Here is a 16914-nt window from a genome sequence, read left to right as displayed (position 1 = left end):
GATCATGTTTAGACTCAGTTGTGTTCATTAATTGTTTTTTGGGGACCAGATCTCACTTTTTGATCTTTCAGAAGCTCCAGTGAATCTTGTTGTGTCTCGCCCCCCTCCCCACTGGTGCTGAACAATGTGTCGTCACATTGAATTCCTTTTATCTCTTATTTCGTCCTGCAGCTCTTTATCACATGATTTGAGTGCAAATAAACCACAAAGAAATCTCCAAATGAATCCTGTGTCTGATTGCTGACTTTTGGCAGAGAGGATGTTTAGTTAAGTACTTTACTTTGACTTTATGCTGCTTTATAATTCTACTTCACTGCATTTCAGAGGAAAATATTGTAGTTTTTAATCCACTGCATTTATCTGACAGTTAGTTATTTTTAAACCAGTGGTTTCCAACCTCTTTGGCTTTTGGTCTCTAACAAAAAATGCCCAGATATCTGATGATATGAATTCTTAACAGTCTCCCCAATAATAGTATAATAATAGTATATTTCTGAGAGATGCTCACAGTGACTATCTTCTTTGAAAACTCAGTTGTCTCACTCAGTAGGTTTTAGAACTTTTGTATGAAACAAGTGTTGAGAGTATTTTAAATTTCCATCTTCCTGTCTGGTTTGCTCACCTAAATTATAGATTTAAGGATAAACTTTCTAGGATTGTGTCATTGGTAAAGCCCCAAAATCCCTTGCCTCAACTTTTGACAGAGAGGATGAGGAAGAAGGCGAGGAGCATCCTGACAGAGAGCTCCCATCATCCTCTCTTCAGCCAGTTTGAGCCTTTAAGCTCTGGGAGGCGACAGAGTCCCTCTGGCAACAAAAAAATATTAAAGAAGTCCTTCATCCCATGTGCCATCAGTATTCTTAAGTCTGACATGACATTGAACTGCTTTTAATGTTTAATGATTAATGTTTAATATGTGATGTGAGCCTCCTCATTTGCTTGTTTTATTAACTGCTGTTGTTGTTTCTTGTCCACTCTGGTGGGCATTAAAGATAAATTCTATTCTAATAAGTGTTTGAGAACCACAGGAGTAAAACTACAATATATATATATATTTGTGTGCCAGCATTTTCTGTCTTCTTCTTTCCTACATGTTGTATCATCTAAAAAAATCCCCAGATTTATCTTTTGACCCTCAGGTTGGGAACCACTGGATTAAACTACTGAACTTTTGAAAACATCACCTACAAAGGGCCATACGTACTGCCAGTGCTTGGTTTGTCCATGCTGGGCCACTGTAGAAACATGGCAGTGCATCATGTCGGCATCTGTGGAATAAAAAAGGGGGCTCATTCTAAGGTAGTGTTTCCCAGTCCTGGTCCTAGGGGCCCACTGCCCTGCATGTTTCAGATGTTGTGAAGTATCCTTGAGTTTTTGAATTGTAGCGCCACAACAGGGGGGCCTGGATGATCAGAAAAGAAATACAGAGTGAAACAAAGTTAAAGAGTTTGCTGATGATATCTTGATTAACAGTTGATTAATCTGTCAATTATTTTCTCAATTAATCGACCAGTGTTTTGGTCTTTAAAATGTCAGAAAATGGTCGAAAAATGTCGATCAGTGTTTGCCAAAACTCAAGGTGAGTTCTTCTAATGTCTCGTTTTGTCCACAACAAAAAGATATTTAGTTTAATGTCACAGATGAAGCTCGAATCAGAGAACGTGGACTTTTTTTTACTCAGAAAATTACTCAAATGATTAATCAATTATTAAACTATTTAATTATCTGTTGCAGCTCTAGATATCATGTTGACCTTTATTTCATTAAAATTCAACTACTATTCATCCTCATCAGTCGCTTCTGCAATTATTGTTAAAATTGATAATAATTGTGGGGTTAGGGCCTCTGAAGGAGGACGTGCCACAGAAAGTTTGGGAACCACTGTCTTGTCTCATCTTATTTGGAAAAAACAAAATAAAACTTCTGGTTTTAGGAGAGTGTGGGGATTTTTCACTAGACATTATGCACCAAATAATGAATTGATTGATTGAGAAAATAAGGGCCAGATTAACTGATAATGAAAATAATTGCTAGTTGCAGTGGTAACTGTTGCATTGGCACTTTTATTTCAGTCATGGATCTGCTGCTGGCATTTTCTTATCCAGCAGCAGATGAAACATTAACATGTTTTTGTGAAGTCTGACCTCACTAAAACCTCAGTCACCGGCAGGCCTAAAATCCAAACCAGACACATCATGTGTCTCTTAGCTGGAACAGGCCAAAGTCCTATTTATAATGAACCTTTAACAGCATGGAGTCGGGCGCATGCGCGTCGGGAGCTGGATTGTTGCAGCCCCAGACAGGGCGGCCCGTTACCAAGCAAGCACTGCTGCACCGCGCAGGGTCTGACAACGACGACAGCAGCAGCGGCAGCAGGAGCGGGCATTGACACAAGGAATACTGATAACAACACAGGCACTCCTGAATACAGTGAGTATGACCGCACGAACAACCCGCTGACCCGCTCCGCGCGGCGTTTCTCTCCTGTTTTTTTGTGCGCGTGTTTGCTTTATTCCCGTGCAGGGGAGGATATTTCCCCGTGCACTGACAGTCCTGAGGTATTCTGGGAGGCCTGTAGAGGGGGCCGCTAGCAGAGCAGCAAACCAGCGTTGCGGGGTTTTTTTTTTAAACCAAAAGGCACCCAGCAGCAAACGGCCGCATTTATTGTTCTCGGCTCGGGCTGGAAATGTCAGTACCCCCCTCCGCCCATTTGTCCTCGCCAGACTCGGAGGTTTTGCACCCAGGAATTTGCTGCAGTCATTATCGCAGCTTTTCTCACAGGCCCGGCAGATTTTTTTGGAGAATAGATTCACTCCTCTTTTCTCGATACAATAATCAATATTTACCAGAAATCGCACCCACTGCGGGATGTGCGCCAGTAAACATAGCTGAACTTGTGTGTTTTTGTCTTATTGGCCGTTTTATTGTGTGTTATATGGTTGTTAGTTATAATCATGTAATTGTAGGCTAGCCAAGCCCCGTGGGAGCCTGCTGCTGGTGTAATGCACGCTGCTGCTGAAGGTGCATTCACAACATTATTAGTGCTATCACCAGAAATCACTGCTGATAATGCAGGTGATTTCTTTACTGTTAAATTACGTGACATACTGTAATTTGTCTCTCTGTCACCTGCACACACTCAGAGGAGTTTGACCTTATAATCAACATTTTAAAGATAAAATAGAACTTGATTAATCCTTAGGGAAATCCTTGAGCTCCAAATTTGCAATAACATAGAATAAATACAATAGAGTACTAAATATAAAGTGAAATAATAGTAATAAAGTGAAAGTAATATTGGTGGTGATATTTAAAAGTCATAAAAAGTGATATTGCACCTGATAATGAATGCAATATTACTTGCATGATGAAAAAATATGAAATCTGTCTCTTCCACCTGCTCACACACAGAGCAGCGTGACCTTTATTATCATCATTAAGATCAGAGCAGATAAAACAGAACTTCATAAATCCTGAAGCGAATTCTTGTGCCAGAGATTGATCCAAAATGACAGTAACATAAAATAAAAGCAACAGAAAACAATAAGAGTGTTAAATATAGAGTGAAATATGAAATATAAAGTGTAAAAGCGTATAATGCAAAACAGCAGTGCAGTAGAATAACAACAGAGGAAACATAAGTTGAGTAAAAAACTAAGGTGAAATGAACTAAAATAGAAAAGTGGCATTGCAGTGGCATTTAAAGCATTGATATTAAAACATATTTAAAAAAACAATATTGCACCTGAAATGCATTCAATATTGCACATGATATCACACCTAAAATTGTACATAATAATAATGATGATGAAAATATTTCTGACTTTTATAATCATAATTTTAAGATAAGATAAGATTAGATAACAGATTTTTTTGTGCCATAGATTTTGGAAATTACAGTAGCATTGAATGAGAACATTCAAAAACAATATACTATCAAATATGTGAAATATATAATGTTAAGTGTATATAATGTAAAATAAAATATAGAAATGCTAGTATGAGAAAATTTATATAACCATGTAAAGCCTGGCACATCATATAATTGCCAGAAAATTACATTTTATGAAACTGAAGTGTTTATTGGACAAAATCAAAAAGAAAAAAACTGTTATTAGCAAGTGTTGACTTACTAATAATTGACCCCTCCTAAATCCCACCCCTTTTCCCTCTGTGCTCCAATAACAGTTGAGCAAACTTGGTACCTTGCACATATTCTTGTAAAAGCGACATATAGGGTCACATCTTAACATTATCTTAGCTAGATAACTAGCTAATGATTGATGGAGATTAGCTAGATAGCTAGTGTTTTGCTGACATTAGCATTTGCTAACATTTGCTAACACTGCAAACAACTTGCTTCAACCATAGATCATATATTAGATAGGACTTAAACCTATTTAATATACAGTCTATGGTGCCAACTCGCTATTTGGACTGCAACACTCATTTCTGCATGTGCATTTGATACATGTTGCCCCTTTATACCTGAAAAATCATTGGTTGCTGGCCCTGATTTACAATTATGTCAAGTAAACAATGATTTAAAAGATGCAACATAAAAACAAACAAAGATAAAAACTAAGAAATTCAAGGTAAAAGAAAGCTGTTAAAACAAACATGTGAATACTATTCATAAAAATACAAGATATAAAATTGTAAAGTGAAACAGAAACAAACAGAGGCAGCATCTATGTCTTGGTTGTGTTAATGTGCACTTTTGCTGCAGGGGGAAATCAAGGTGTTACAGGCCCATTTCGACACAATGACACCATCGGAGGGTTTTATCAGGCAAGCGAAGTGAGCACACAGAGAGGCTGGTGCTGCCAGATGTGTAAAGCTGCTCACAAACATCAGGATATTTCTGTTTAATCTAGGAAGGATTATGCTCACAACACATCTGTAGATTAAAACTGAAACTAAAGATGCTTGTCAGGCGCTGTGTTTACAGGCCAAATTCAAGTGTCACCAGTGTCAGTGGGCTTTTCAGGCCCACAGCTGCAGCGTTTTTCTCGCCCAGCCCAAAATCCTTACCCCTAAAAACCCTTAGGACATAAGGAAAAATGGTAGAAACCTCCAGAAAGTTCCTCCAACATGTTGGCAGATATTTATAACAGTTTGTATAGATTATAGTAGGATGGGGCTGCATGATATGGACAAAATAAGATATCATGTTATGCTTTCACCAGATACCTTGATATGGATATTTCTTGGTAGTTCAACAACATTGCAGGGATGACTATTGGTGCTATTGGCTTAGGTTTTTGATAAATAATCATAATGTAGATATTTAACTTTAACTAACAAGCTAAAGGCAAATAATAGAACAGCTGCATCAGTCTGATAAGTTCAGACATTAACATGACTTTCATGAAACAACAACAATCAAAATATTAATATAATATTGATATATTGTCCAGCCCGAGGGTCTAATACTACCATAGTGCATCTGTCAACAATCACATTAAGAAATTATTAAAGTGAACGTAATCCAATAAAGCCCATGAATAAGTCTGGAGATGAAACAAATAGTCGATCAGTTGACAACAGAGAAATAACCAGGGGCTGTTTTATTTATTGATTAAGTCATTTATTGACATGAAGATGTCAAACTTCGCCATGTTTGAGGTCCTCTGTGTGATGATTTGCTGTTTTTCTGTTGCTGTGTTGTGAGTTAGTAAATCTATGATCACTTGGCTTTGGACTGATGAGCAAACAAGACAAGTTTAAGTTCAGTTTAGGCTTTAGGTAAAAGTTTTTTTCAGTATTTTGTTGTATTTTATATAGGGATGCACAGTGATATGGATATTTCAGTAGTTTTATGCATACCTGAGGGTAAGAAAGATGGATCATTAATATTCCACAGATTACATCAAATCTAACTGATGTCATTATTACAGCAACAACAAAGAGCAGCTCTGATTCATTAAGTGTTCATTTTTTTTCTAGTAAGATTCATCAGAACTTCACAAGTATACTTTGGCTTTTATAAAACCTGCTGATTAAACAACTGTCAAATCAGACATTACTGTATTTTATTATGTCAGTTTTCCATTCCTCTTCCCCCCTCAAAATCAAAAGTCTAAAAGAGTTTTGGAGATATTGACCGCAGAGATTTCTGCCTTCCCTCCAGTATAATGGCACGAGATAGCATGTAGGTATGGTACGCCATGTAGGAACATAATACTTTGTTCCTGCTAATCTACTGAAACTACTTCTGAATTTACCAGAAGAAAGTAGTTCCTACGTGAACTGCTCACAACAGGGTCTGTGAATTATCTTGAATAACTGAGTTATATAGGAGAGAAGTTTCTCCAAAACTTTGCAGCTCACACCAAAAGTCTAAGATGGATAAATAGCACTACAGGTCAGGAGAAAATATGTATATTTGATTTTGGGATGAACTGTCCCCTTTAAGTCCCAGATGTCTGGTTGTTTGGATAAAGTCATGGAGGAGGCCCAACTTGATTAATGATGATAAGAGCAACTGGGGCTCATCATTTACACACAGAGGCCTGTCAGAGACAGATGAAGTAATCAGTTGGAAATATGATTTGCTGCAGTGTGACTTAACCTTCAACCAAAGTCCATCGAAGTCATTAAGCTAAAAGATTAACCAAATGACATTCTCTCTTCTTCTGTTGTTTCATTCAGGTAGGGGATGGCAGTGAATGTGTACGCCACATCTGTGTCCATTGACAACCTCAGCCGACATGACATGCTGGCATGGGTCAACGATTCTTTGCATCTCACCTACACTAAGATTGAACAGCTCTGTTCAGGTAAGGCTGAAGTTTCAACTTGACAACAAATAAATCAGAAACAAGACGAAGACAAAAAGTAATTGTTGCGGGTTTGTGTTTTCCAGGAGCGGCATATTGCCAGTTCATGGACATGTTGTTTCCCGGTTGTATCCTTCTGAAGAAGGTCAAATTTCAAGCCAAGCTGGAGCATGAATTTATACACAACTTCAAAGTTCTTCAGGCGGCTTTTAAAAGGATGAGTGTTGACAAAGTCAGAATGCTTTTAATATATTATCACTATATTTTGACCATATTTAATGGGGTAGCTCAGGTCATTTGAAGTGGGGTTGTTTGAGGTACTCTTTGATATTCAGTGTATTATTACCAACAGTAGATGGAGGTTGGCAAACACTCAGTTAGGAGAAGCAGAAAGGAGCACCGGCACAGAAGCTAAGCAATGAACTGCTGTAGGCAGTGTCAGTAACAAAAGGTATTTTAGCCACTTAAAAAGGTCCACCTAAAAAAAAGAAAAGAATATCAGAATTTTTTCACAGCTTTACCTTGCCGTCAGCCTTTTCTGATAGGTAACTATCAGTAAACAATAAAAAAGTTATATGCTTGTAATTTTACCTCGTAGAAAGCTCGTCTATCCATTGAGTTAGTGTTTGCAGGTCGTCTCAAGTAAGGCTTCAAAAGCAAGCCAACAAAACGTGTTTATGCCAAATACTGCTCTCTCCAAAGCTGCTTTAGCTAAAACAATAATTTTACCTCACAGACCCCAGGAGTTTCTGGACTACCACTGACTGGTGGCTTTGGTGAATACAAAATAACCTTTTAAAACATTGAAGTCACACAATAACACAAACAAAAGAAAAGATTTAGGTGACGATGGAGCAGCAACTCCAGTGTTCTACAAGGCAAAATCACTGTTTTTGCCAATGGACTCTGGTTGGTTTGGAGAAAGTGATATTTGGCTTATATAACAGTGGTTTCCTGTTGGAAAAGGCTGTCTGATGGCAAGTTAAACCAGTGAAAATATCCTAAATATAGCGTACACTGAAATTGAGGTGGCTAAAATGCTTTTTGTTCCTCCACACCAGTACTTTACTTAGCTTCATACACTGGTACTCCTGCTGATTCTCAAAGCTAGTACCTCATACAACCAACCCAACATCAAATAATCTGAACTATCCCTTTAAAATTATTTATTGTTTAATTTTCCTGCTTCTGTGCCTCATCATATAACAGCAGCATGAGATGCATGTCATATCACATGGAGCTATTCAAGAATTTCCTGTTTCCACCCTCCAGATTATTCCTGTAGAAAAGCTTGTAAAAGGGAAGTTCCAGGACAACTTTGAATTCGTGCAGTGGTTCAAGAAGTTCTTCGACGCCAACTATGACGGGAAGGAGTATGACCCTTTACTAGCCAGACAGGGGCAGGACGTGGCCCCCGCCCCCAACCCAGGTGATCACTTTATCCACAAACCAAAGAGAAACCCAGGTAAACCAAACAGTTCTGCCTTTGCTGCACGGTCTTCCTGAGCTTTGGATGGCTCAAAAGCGCTCCCTGCAAGCAAGTGGTGTGAGCAGCACGATTCACAGAATGACCGCTGTCTTCCTAGATCCATCTCACTGCCCGGCACTCACTAGCAACATGACACTATTGTAGGTATGACTGAGCCACTGGTGGGATTGTAGTAATCACCACAGAAATGAGTGGGATGCAGCATTAACGGGGTTGAAAATCCACAGCACACATCTCCAATTGCTCTCCCCAATTCTAATTGATCATGATCGGTGATGCCAGAAGACCTGCAGAAATATCAACTATTTTCTCCAGTGTCCTGCATCAAGCAGCTGATGCAACACTGTTGCAGCTCCATCGCTTTCTGAAAGCTGGACTGAGAAGAAACGAGAGTTTGTCTCATTTTACTAACAAGAGTAACGTCAGCCTGAGCAGCCTTGCTATGTCTTCTGTGAAAGCTTTTTTGCTTGAAAATCATGGCGAACAATCTAATTTGACTTGTAGTGTGTCATAAGCCTGCTTTGTGATTTTATCACTGGGTAAGCAAATGAGCAGAATGACGGCATTTATTTTCAAAACCTTGACAATGTGTGTTGGCATGTTTTCAGTTTATTTGAAACACCTCTGCTGAAGCACTTATAGAGGCTTGGCAGGATACACGTTTTTTTTTTCTTAAATATTTTGACTCAAATAAGTGTGACATTCAGCCATTTTAAGATATTTTTAAGTTAAAGGGTAACTTTGTTTTTTTTTCATCCTGGGCTCTATTTTCCCATGTTTTTCTGTCTAAGTGACTGATGGAGACGATAGATTTTGAAATTGGTGCTGCAGCCGGCAAAAGCAAATCTTAGGTGCAATATAATCCTGTTTTTTAATCAGAAACATGTTTTTTTTGCTCTTGCAAAAGTAACCAGACTCCCTTTGCAAAACTGTAATTTTAATTTTAACATCCTGAGCATCATCATTTTCATCCTGCATCATCATTCAAACTCGGCAGAAAAAATTTAAATTTGCAGAAAACATCTTGGTTTGTCTTTCCACTGTTCCAACAATCACCAAATCTGGTTTGGTCGAAACAAACCCTGTGTGTGCAGGGTTGGATGTGAAAATATTCTGGCTGTATGTGCCATTTCTCTTGCTGTTTCTCTTATGCCTGACCTCTCCCTCGCTCTCCCGATATTTTCACATCTAATACTGTGAATTTATTTCGATCAAAGCAGAGTTGGTGAGTGTTGGAACAGCTGAAAGATGAGCCGAGATATTTTGGGGAGTTTAATTTTATTTCTGTCGAGTCTGAATCAAGAGGATGATGGTGATGTCAAAATTACAGTTTTGCAAAGGGAGACTGGTGAGTTTTGCGAGAGCAATAAAGCTGCTGTCTCTGGTTAAACAAAACATATATTATTTTTTTAAAAAAGGTGTGTCTCTGTAGCGATCCTTTCCATAATGTTGTCAGACACTTGGAATAACAATCTGAGCCGGTCAGTGGCAAAAAGAAGCACTTTTAGTGGACGTACTTTGACAGTGTCCATTTGCCCAGAGGGATTACGTTGTAGCTTAGTTTTGCTTCTGCTGGCTGCAGCGCTCTCCCTCAATGCTGGACCAGTTTCAAAACTTTTTGTCCCCAGTAGTCACAAAACCTGAAAAAAATTGAAAAATGCCAAAGTTATCCTTGATTTTTATTTATAATTTGGCTTTTTAAAATCTGGCAGTCCAAATTTGTGTCTTTTATATGAGTTCAGTTGTAAAAACAAATTTAAATCCTTTCACAAAAATGGCATATCAAAGGCACAACATTATGCTATAAGCTGATATCATCAGCTCTCTATAATGTGCTATATCCATCGCCACAGTTGCTACACAGCCATTATAAATGCCGAAAATCCATTTTAAATCAAATGATAAACATCTCTGATCATCTCTGACCACTCCAGGACCACAGAGGACATCGCCAACAGTTCCCAAAAACATGCCAACACCACAGCGGGTCCAACACAACACTCCAGCTATGAGGAAGAATCCATCTTTGTCTAGAAACGGGGGCAGTGATGCTGAGATCATGGAGCTAAATCAACAGGTAGAGTTGTGTGGAGAGGAAGGAGAGTCTCAAACCACGTCTTCTTATTCTTTTTCAGTGTAATGTCTGTTGATTCTCTGTGGATTTACATGATTTATTGCTTTAATAGGCTGTTTTCATAGAAGACTTTTTGACATGTCACAGTAGGAAAAGTATGTACATGCGTAATCGATATAATAAATGAGGGCTGAATTCCATTAAGCTTCAGTTTCAGGGTATTGTGCATGCTGACTCACTGTGTTCTTGTCTCTCCTCCCTAAGTTGATGGAGTTGAAGTTGACTGTAGACGGACTAGAGAAGGAGAGAGACTTCTACTTCAGCAAACTACGGGACATTGAGCTGATCTGCCAGGAACACGAGAGTGAAAACAACCCTGTCCTCAGCAAGATAATCGACATTCTCTACGCAACAGAGGTATCTGTCCACCATCAGCAACAAACACGGGCTGCGCTGCATCCTTTCAGTCTGCATGTTCTTCACTCAGAGTGAATTACTATAGGCAGTCGAAGTGAAACCTCACCCTGCAGGTTCTGTTCCAGAAGTCAGTAAACCTGGTTCAGAATCCCATTTACATTTGTAATAATGCAAATAAGTGATGCACGGACTGCAGTTACAGCTGCGGATTGAGCAGGCCAGGTCATACAAATTAATATTTTGAGAAACAGCAGGTGGGAAATACGGTTCGTGTCTCCAGAGAGAGGAAAAGAGATGTTTGCACATTTACACACAAGACAGCACCACAGCTTTCCTCTGGAGGGATGTTTCTGTCCTGTCAACTTTAGATTTGCTGCCATTATATTTGCTGCAGTGATATTACTGCATGCATGGAAACAAAACTTAAAGCAGCCTCTCTAATCATTACGGTAAATCATTAAAGAGAAAGAAATCAGCTGGAAAGCTTGTGCTGAACATAATTTAAAAGGTAATATACAGTAGCCTAGAGCAGGGGTTCTCAACCTTTTGTAAAAGAAGGCCCACTTCTGATTGTTAAAAAATTTCCAAGGACCACCTTCCTGAAGAAATGAGACAAAAAGGATAAAGAATATTAATCTGGGTGTAGGATAGGATTTGAATGCATTCAGGACACTGTCCTTTCAGTCCAGCATCATTGCCTGCCATTATGTACCCAAATTTAATGTATTCAGGGTTATATTTCCTCACCACACGCTTTGGAGCTACGTTTCAAAAATTGGATCCATTTTGTGTCACTGCGTCTGAGGGAATGTTAGCTAGCTAACAGTGGCAAAATATGTTGCATTCAAATGTAACTGGTAATTTAAATTATGCGGTTTATTTTAAAGTTTCTCATTAATGTGAATCTTTGAGCTTGGTAAATTAGTAGTACTACCTCCGGGGCCCACTGCGCTCCGAGGCCCACCAGTGGGTCATGTGTCAAGAATGAAAAATGGAGACTGGTTGGCCTAGAGGGACCAGTAGAGGTGCAGGTGTGGGTCTCTAGATTGGAGAAAAATAGTATGTTTGGATTTGTGGCAGATAGATGATTTATGCTTACATGCAGACATGGATGAATTACTAAAATTTCAGCCTGGGAACAGAATGCACTCGAGTATATCAAGTGGCTGCCTCCATATGTTTTAGAAAGGATGGTAATTAAAACATTGTTAATTTAGTAATTTATTAAATATTTTTGCCTTTAACAAAGACGTTCTCCCAAAAGTCATAGTAGAGATTGGAGGTTGGAGCCACTCACTAAAGAGAGATGGGGGTGTAAGGTTCAAGGGGTTTTAAGGGGCTGGGAGAGCGAGTACTGAGATGAAGTAAGCAGTTAATACAGCAGTTATGTTACACACAAATTCAGTAAATATTAGAGGTACACAGTAGTGTAAGTGACATGGTCTCGCCTCGTCTTCGCAGTTCATATCAGCTAGTAGCAGGTAGGAGGGATGAGTCGGTGAACGAGCGAGTGGAGATGAGGACTTGTCACTTCCAGTTCAGTGAAAAGAGTTGTTTGTTTTGCACAATTCATTCATGACTCACACATCGCTAAGTCCCAGACAATCTTGGGTGAAATGTCATAGCTCAACAGACAAGGTGTGTCCATGGGCAAGTCAAGCGTCATGGCATGTCTGGACATGTAATAACAGCAGGAACGTGGATGTATTAAGGAGAACTTGATACCAGGTTCAAAAATGACACCTCTTTCAATGCAAATTGAAAGTTGCTCTCTGGGCGTGCACACTATAAAGGTCTCTGTGGCCTTCCTCACGCTTCTATGTTTTTGAGCCTGTAGAACATGCACACAAGGGACTTTTTCCAGCCAAACCAGTTTAGAGCGTGTGCATCAGGTCCAAGACCTCCTCTGACTGAGCCGGCTGGCTTTTCATTGGCTAATTTTATCATACATCTCTTGTAGACCAGTTGGTCTCAAATAGAGGACCACTGGATAGTAGATTAAGATAGTCAAGAACTTAACTGTTTTGTGCAACCAATGAATTTAGACACCAAAGTCTATCTGTGTGAAACTGGCCTCGGGACTTCAGCTGTCTATGTAGAGGACAGTGCTTATCTGTTTTGATGTCCTCTTTTATCAGGCAAATTTTGTGGCTTACAGAAAATAAAATAAAGCGGAAAAACTGAACAATATGTTTCTTATTTCCCGTTTTTCAGGAAGGCTTTGCGCCTCCGGAGGATGACGAGCTCGATGAACAAGCTCACCTGGACCAGGATGAATACTGAGCCCTTCATCACCCTCCCCCCTCAACATCTTCATCACCATCTTCCCTTTTCCTTTTCTTTTTGCCCTCATTTGTTTTCTACTCTCTCTCTCTCTCTCTCTCTGCACGCTCTATAAATACTCACCATTATCCCTGCTGCTCTCTGTCTGTCTTTTCCTTTCTTTCTCATGTGTATATCTGTTCGTAAAACCTCCCCCCATTAACCCTCTGGCCGTCTACATACTGTACACAACTACTCTGCATCATCATTTGCTGCTCCCCCCCTCCCTGCCTCCACTTACACAGTAACAATAACCGTAACGTACAACATATCCCAGTTATTTCAGCATGAGAAACGCAGAACCGAGCCTGGCATGGAGGTTGTTATGGCAAACAGTGAATTTTAAGTCTGTAAATATTACCGCCGTTGTGATTTCTGAGAGAACAACGTCTTTGCTCGTGATGGAGTTATTTATTTGCCTTTGGTGCGCTGTGATACTTCTATTAGAGCACAGAACAACGCTGCTCCAATGTGCCATCAGGACACTCCCAGAGCTACTAAAACTGTAACAAAAGTGACTTTTTAATAACAATTTCTTATTTATTTAACTTATATTTAATTTAGATTAACTTTCTGTAGCAAAGATTGGTGCAAAACCTACTGTACATGATGTGAAAGCTGAGGCCATGTGTGTTATTTCAGTCATGGTTTGTGCTCGAGTCAGCATCAAGCTTTTTTGGTTTCTGTTCTGGTGGGTTCATGGCATGTAGAAACGCTGAAGGAAATTCTTTGGTGTAATGACTCAAGGCATATGATCAGTGCTCTGCGATTATTCGTTATTGATCAGCAACATATCTGAGCATGAGAATGTTACACATTGACTGTGAATGAGTGATATTTTGTATATGTATGTATTTTGTGTGGAGATTTTGTCTGATGTCGCACGATCCTGGTTAAATTGCAGTTGTATCGTTTAGGCCGACATGCAGAAAACATATAAGTTTAAAATTTAGAGGTGGAAAGCCACCTGCAGACTGACAACATGGTTATAGATTGTAGCAGTTCTAATATTTTATCCTAAAATATAAGGGAGCCTGACACTGAATTAATACAGACACATTTTCATGACAGCTTCTATCATATTTTTCCTGCTATAATCTTGTGTTATACAGTTTTAATTTGCTGTTCCAGGTTGCCCAGGGTGTATGAGTTGTAGTTTAAAAGAAAGTCTGTATAAAGAGAACCGCAATCAGTTGACTGGTCATCATTAGCATCCAGTTAAACAAAGGAAGTCTCCTTAACCTTCCCCAGCTATTTTTATTTTGCAAGCTGGCTGTCGTCTGCTCTGGAACTTGCATTCATTGACCATGTAAACATCAACAGAACACTCATCTTTTGAGTTTTGAATAAATAAACAGTTGTGAAATAAATGGTTGTGGTTTATTTTGAGTGAGAATGGATTTGTAATGCCAAAAGTGATTTGTTTGTTTAGATACTGTATGCGGTGTCAGTTAAAGGAAAGCTCAGTAAAGGGCAGCTCACACTGCACTGCCAAGGCTAAGAAAGGTTTCACACTGGCAGATTTAGTCTAAGACCTGCTGACCCTGATCTGGACCACACTTAGCCCCGAGTTTGTAGGGTTATCTCCTGAAAATTGACTAAACCCAGGGCTAAAATGTTTGGTGTGAATCATATAGGTGTGGTCTCAGCTTAATTCTGGAATAACAATGTGTGGGTGAAAGAGGGCTAATTTATCCCAGGGTTAACTCTTAGCTATTTCTCAAGGTTATACCTTTAACTCTGCACTTCTTCTAGCCCTGGGTTTAAATGGACAGTTCACCCCCAAATCAAAAATACATATTTTCTGCTTGTACTGGGCTGTAGTGCTGTTTATCCACCTAGATTTTTGTTAGTGTGAGTTGCAGAGTTATGTAGGAACTACTTTCTATATGCAGGAGAATCCACTGGAGCTACTTTAGAATCTACCTGAACTAAATAGTTCCTATGTGAAACCACTCACAACAACATCTGTGGATTTGTGCTTTGAGCACCACAAGTCGAGTGCCATTAAATTCCGTTACTATACTGGAGAGAAGGCAGACATGTTTACAACCGATATCTCCAAAACTCTGCAGCTCACACCAGAAAATCTAGATGGATGAATAGCACAACAGGCTAGGGGGAAAAAATAAGTATTTTTGATTTTGGGGTGAACTGTCCCTTTAATGTCAATTGCTACAGTAGAGGATGTGAACATTCTAGAATGTTCACATCCGCTACAGTAGCGGAAATCTAGAATGTTCACATCCGCTACAGTAGAGGAATGTAGCGGAAATCTAGAATGTTCACATCCGCTACAGTAGCGGAAATCTAGAATGTTCAGAATGTTCACATCCGTTTCCGTTTCTGTGACTCTTCTGTCAGCTGATCTGTTTAGTTGTCTGACAATGTGACCTACACTAAAGCTGATACAAATGTATCACTAGGACACACTATTATCTGAAGAGATACAAAAAAGAAAATGATTATGAGCCTCATACCTCTTGAATTTTAATGTTCATGTTCACGCAGAGTTTTGTGTCCCATCTTTCCACCATCCGGTTCCAACACAGTGAAATATTAAACCTATTAGATCAGGGGTGCAAAATGTAATGTCTTTGTAAAAAAAAAATGCAACAACAGAGTTCCCTGGAAAAATACAATGCATTCTCGTTGTGGTCATATTTAAATCTTAAGGCAGGTGATAGTTGAACTTTCTTCCGCATTAGCTTCACTTTATGTTGTGTTGTGATGCAGCATTATTATCCAGGAGTGGAAATGTCAGGGAAAAAAAAACATTTCTAGAACTCCACAAGTTGTGCAAATAATACAGTAATAGTAAAAAACAAGGCCTATATTGCTGTTCAGTTTCAAAATGCGTAAATGTTTTATGCATTTGTAGATCCGCCATAATGTCTTTATTGTAGTGTACAACTCCTGGTTGTACGTTCAATTATCACTGAATGACTATAGTAAAGTAAGTGGGGGATTAGCTCAAATGGTAGAGCGCTCGCTTAGCATGCGAGAGGTAGCGGGATCGATGCCCGCATCCTCCAGTAAATCTTTTTAATCTAACATCTTACTGTGTGTTTCGGACTGCGAACTACTGTTTTACCATCTATTGTCTTAAATAAAATCAACTATTTGTCAGCTTGCCGTCGTATTGAGCGAAGAATATCATAATGGAACCATCCGTCCGCAGTAACTAACTGACTAACAGGTAGACTACCTTACGTACCTTTTATCCAGTAGAAACTGCAAAGTCGTTTGTCGGGATAGGAAACTAATCGATCCATGAATTTCTACCGTGCTCAACTCAGTTTAAACAAAAATCTCAAATATATCAGCCATATTCAGTATTCTAACGTCTTGTGATCTAACTCTAGCGTTAAATTGTAAAAAGTTAAAACCTCTATTGACAGAAGTCACTGGTCCAATTGGAGTTTCATTGTCTTTCAAAAAAACAGAATTACGATTATTTTGCAAAGAAAATGTAACGCTAGCGTTAATTTAGAGGAGCCGTTTGATGAACTGACAGGCAGTATGTTGTTTCCATTTATGGCCAGCAGGTGGAAGCAAAGCATCGCATATGTGTTAGGAGCTATTCGTGAGCGGTCTAATGAAGTTAGACTGTCCCAAAGACTGTTAGGAAATGTAATTCATACACAACCCAACAAAACAACTACTAAAGACATATCAATTAGCAATGTCTGATTCTGGATCACTGAATTCAGGTTTTCAGAGGGGGATTAGCTCAAATGGTAGAGCGCTCGCTTAGCATGCGAGAGGTAGCGGGATCGATGCCCGCATCCTCCAATGGTAACTTTTGCTTTAACGTCTACCACAAATAT

The 16914-nt window shown here is 39.2% G+C and overlaps 1 protein-coding gene and 2 non-coding genes across 4 annotated transcripts; all 3 read left to right on the top strand.

Annotated features, from left to right (window-relative positions):
* The first annotated feature begins 2274 nt into the window (after positions 1-2274).
* mapre3a (microtubule-associated protein, RP/EB family, member 3a) lies at positions 2275-14454 on the top strand. Of its 2 annotated transcripts, none has more exons than XM_084742345.1 (7): positions 2275-2430; positions 6655-6782; positions 6869-7014; positions 8055-8211; positions 10206-10348; positions 10610-10762; positions 12977-14454. In XM_084742345.1, exons 2-7 carry the CDS (start codon positions 6662-6664, stop codon positions 13043-13045), a joined length of 789 nt encoding a protein of 262 aa, XP_084598471.1. In that variant the 5' UTR covers positions 2275-2430; positions 6655-6661; the 3' UTR covers positions 13046-14454. The 2 variants fall into 2 exon arrangements, with proteins under 2 accessions (XP_084598471.1, XP_084598470.1); XM_084742344.1 differs by having other exon boundaries at positions 8055-8247.
* A 1592-nt stretch (positions 14455-16046) lies between these two features.
* Positions 16047-16119, top strand: trnaa-agc (transfer RNA alanine (anticodon AGC)). The gene has a single exon. It is a non-coding gene; the product is annotated as a tRNA-Ala (tRNA).
* A 687-nt stretch (positions 16120-16806) lies between these two features.
* trnaa-agc (transfer RNA alanine (anticodon AGC)) lies at positions 16807-16879 on the top strand. The gene has a single exon. It is a non-coding gene; the product is annotated as a tRNA-Ala (tRNA).
* Positions 16880-16914: the final 35 nt, after the last annotated feature.

This window comes from Lutjanus erythropterus, chromosome 18 (assembly GCF_056507025.1).
Source record: "Lutjanus erythropterus isolate fLutEry1 chromosome 18, fLutEry1.hap2, whole genome shotgun sequence".
Taxonomy (NCBI): Eukaryota; Metazoa; Chordata; class Actinopteri; order Lutjaniformes; family Lutjanidae; genus Lutjanus; species Lutjanus erythropterus.
Note: the sequence above shows the minus strand (reverse complement) of the source record. Positions and strands in the feature narration are given on the sequence as shown.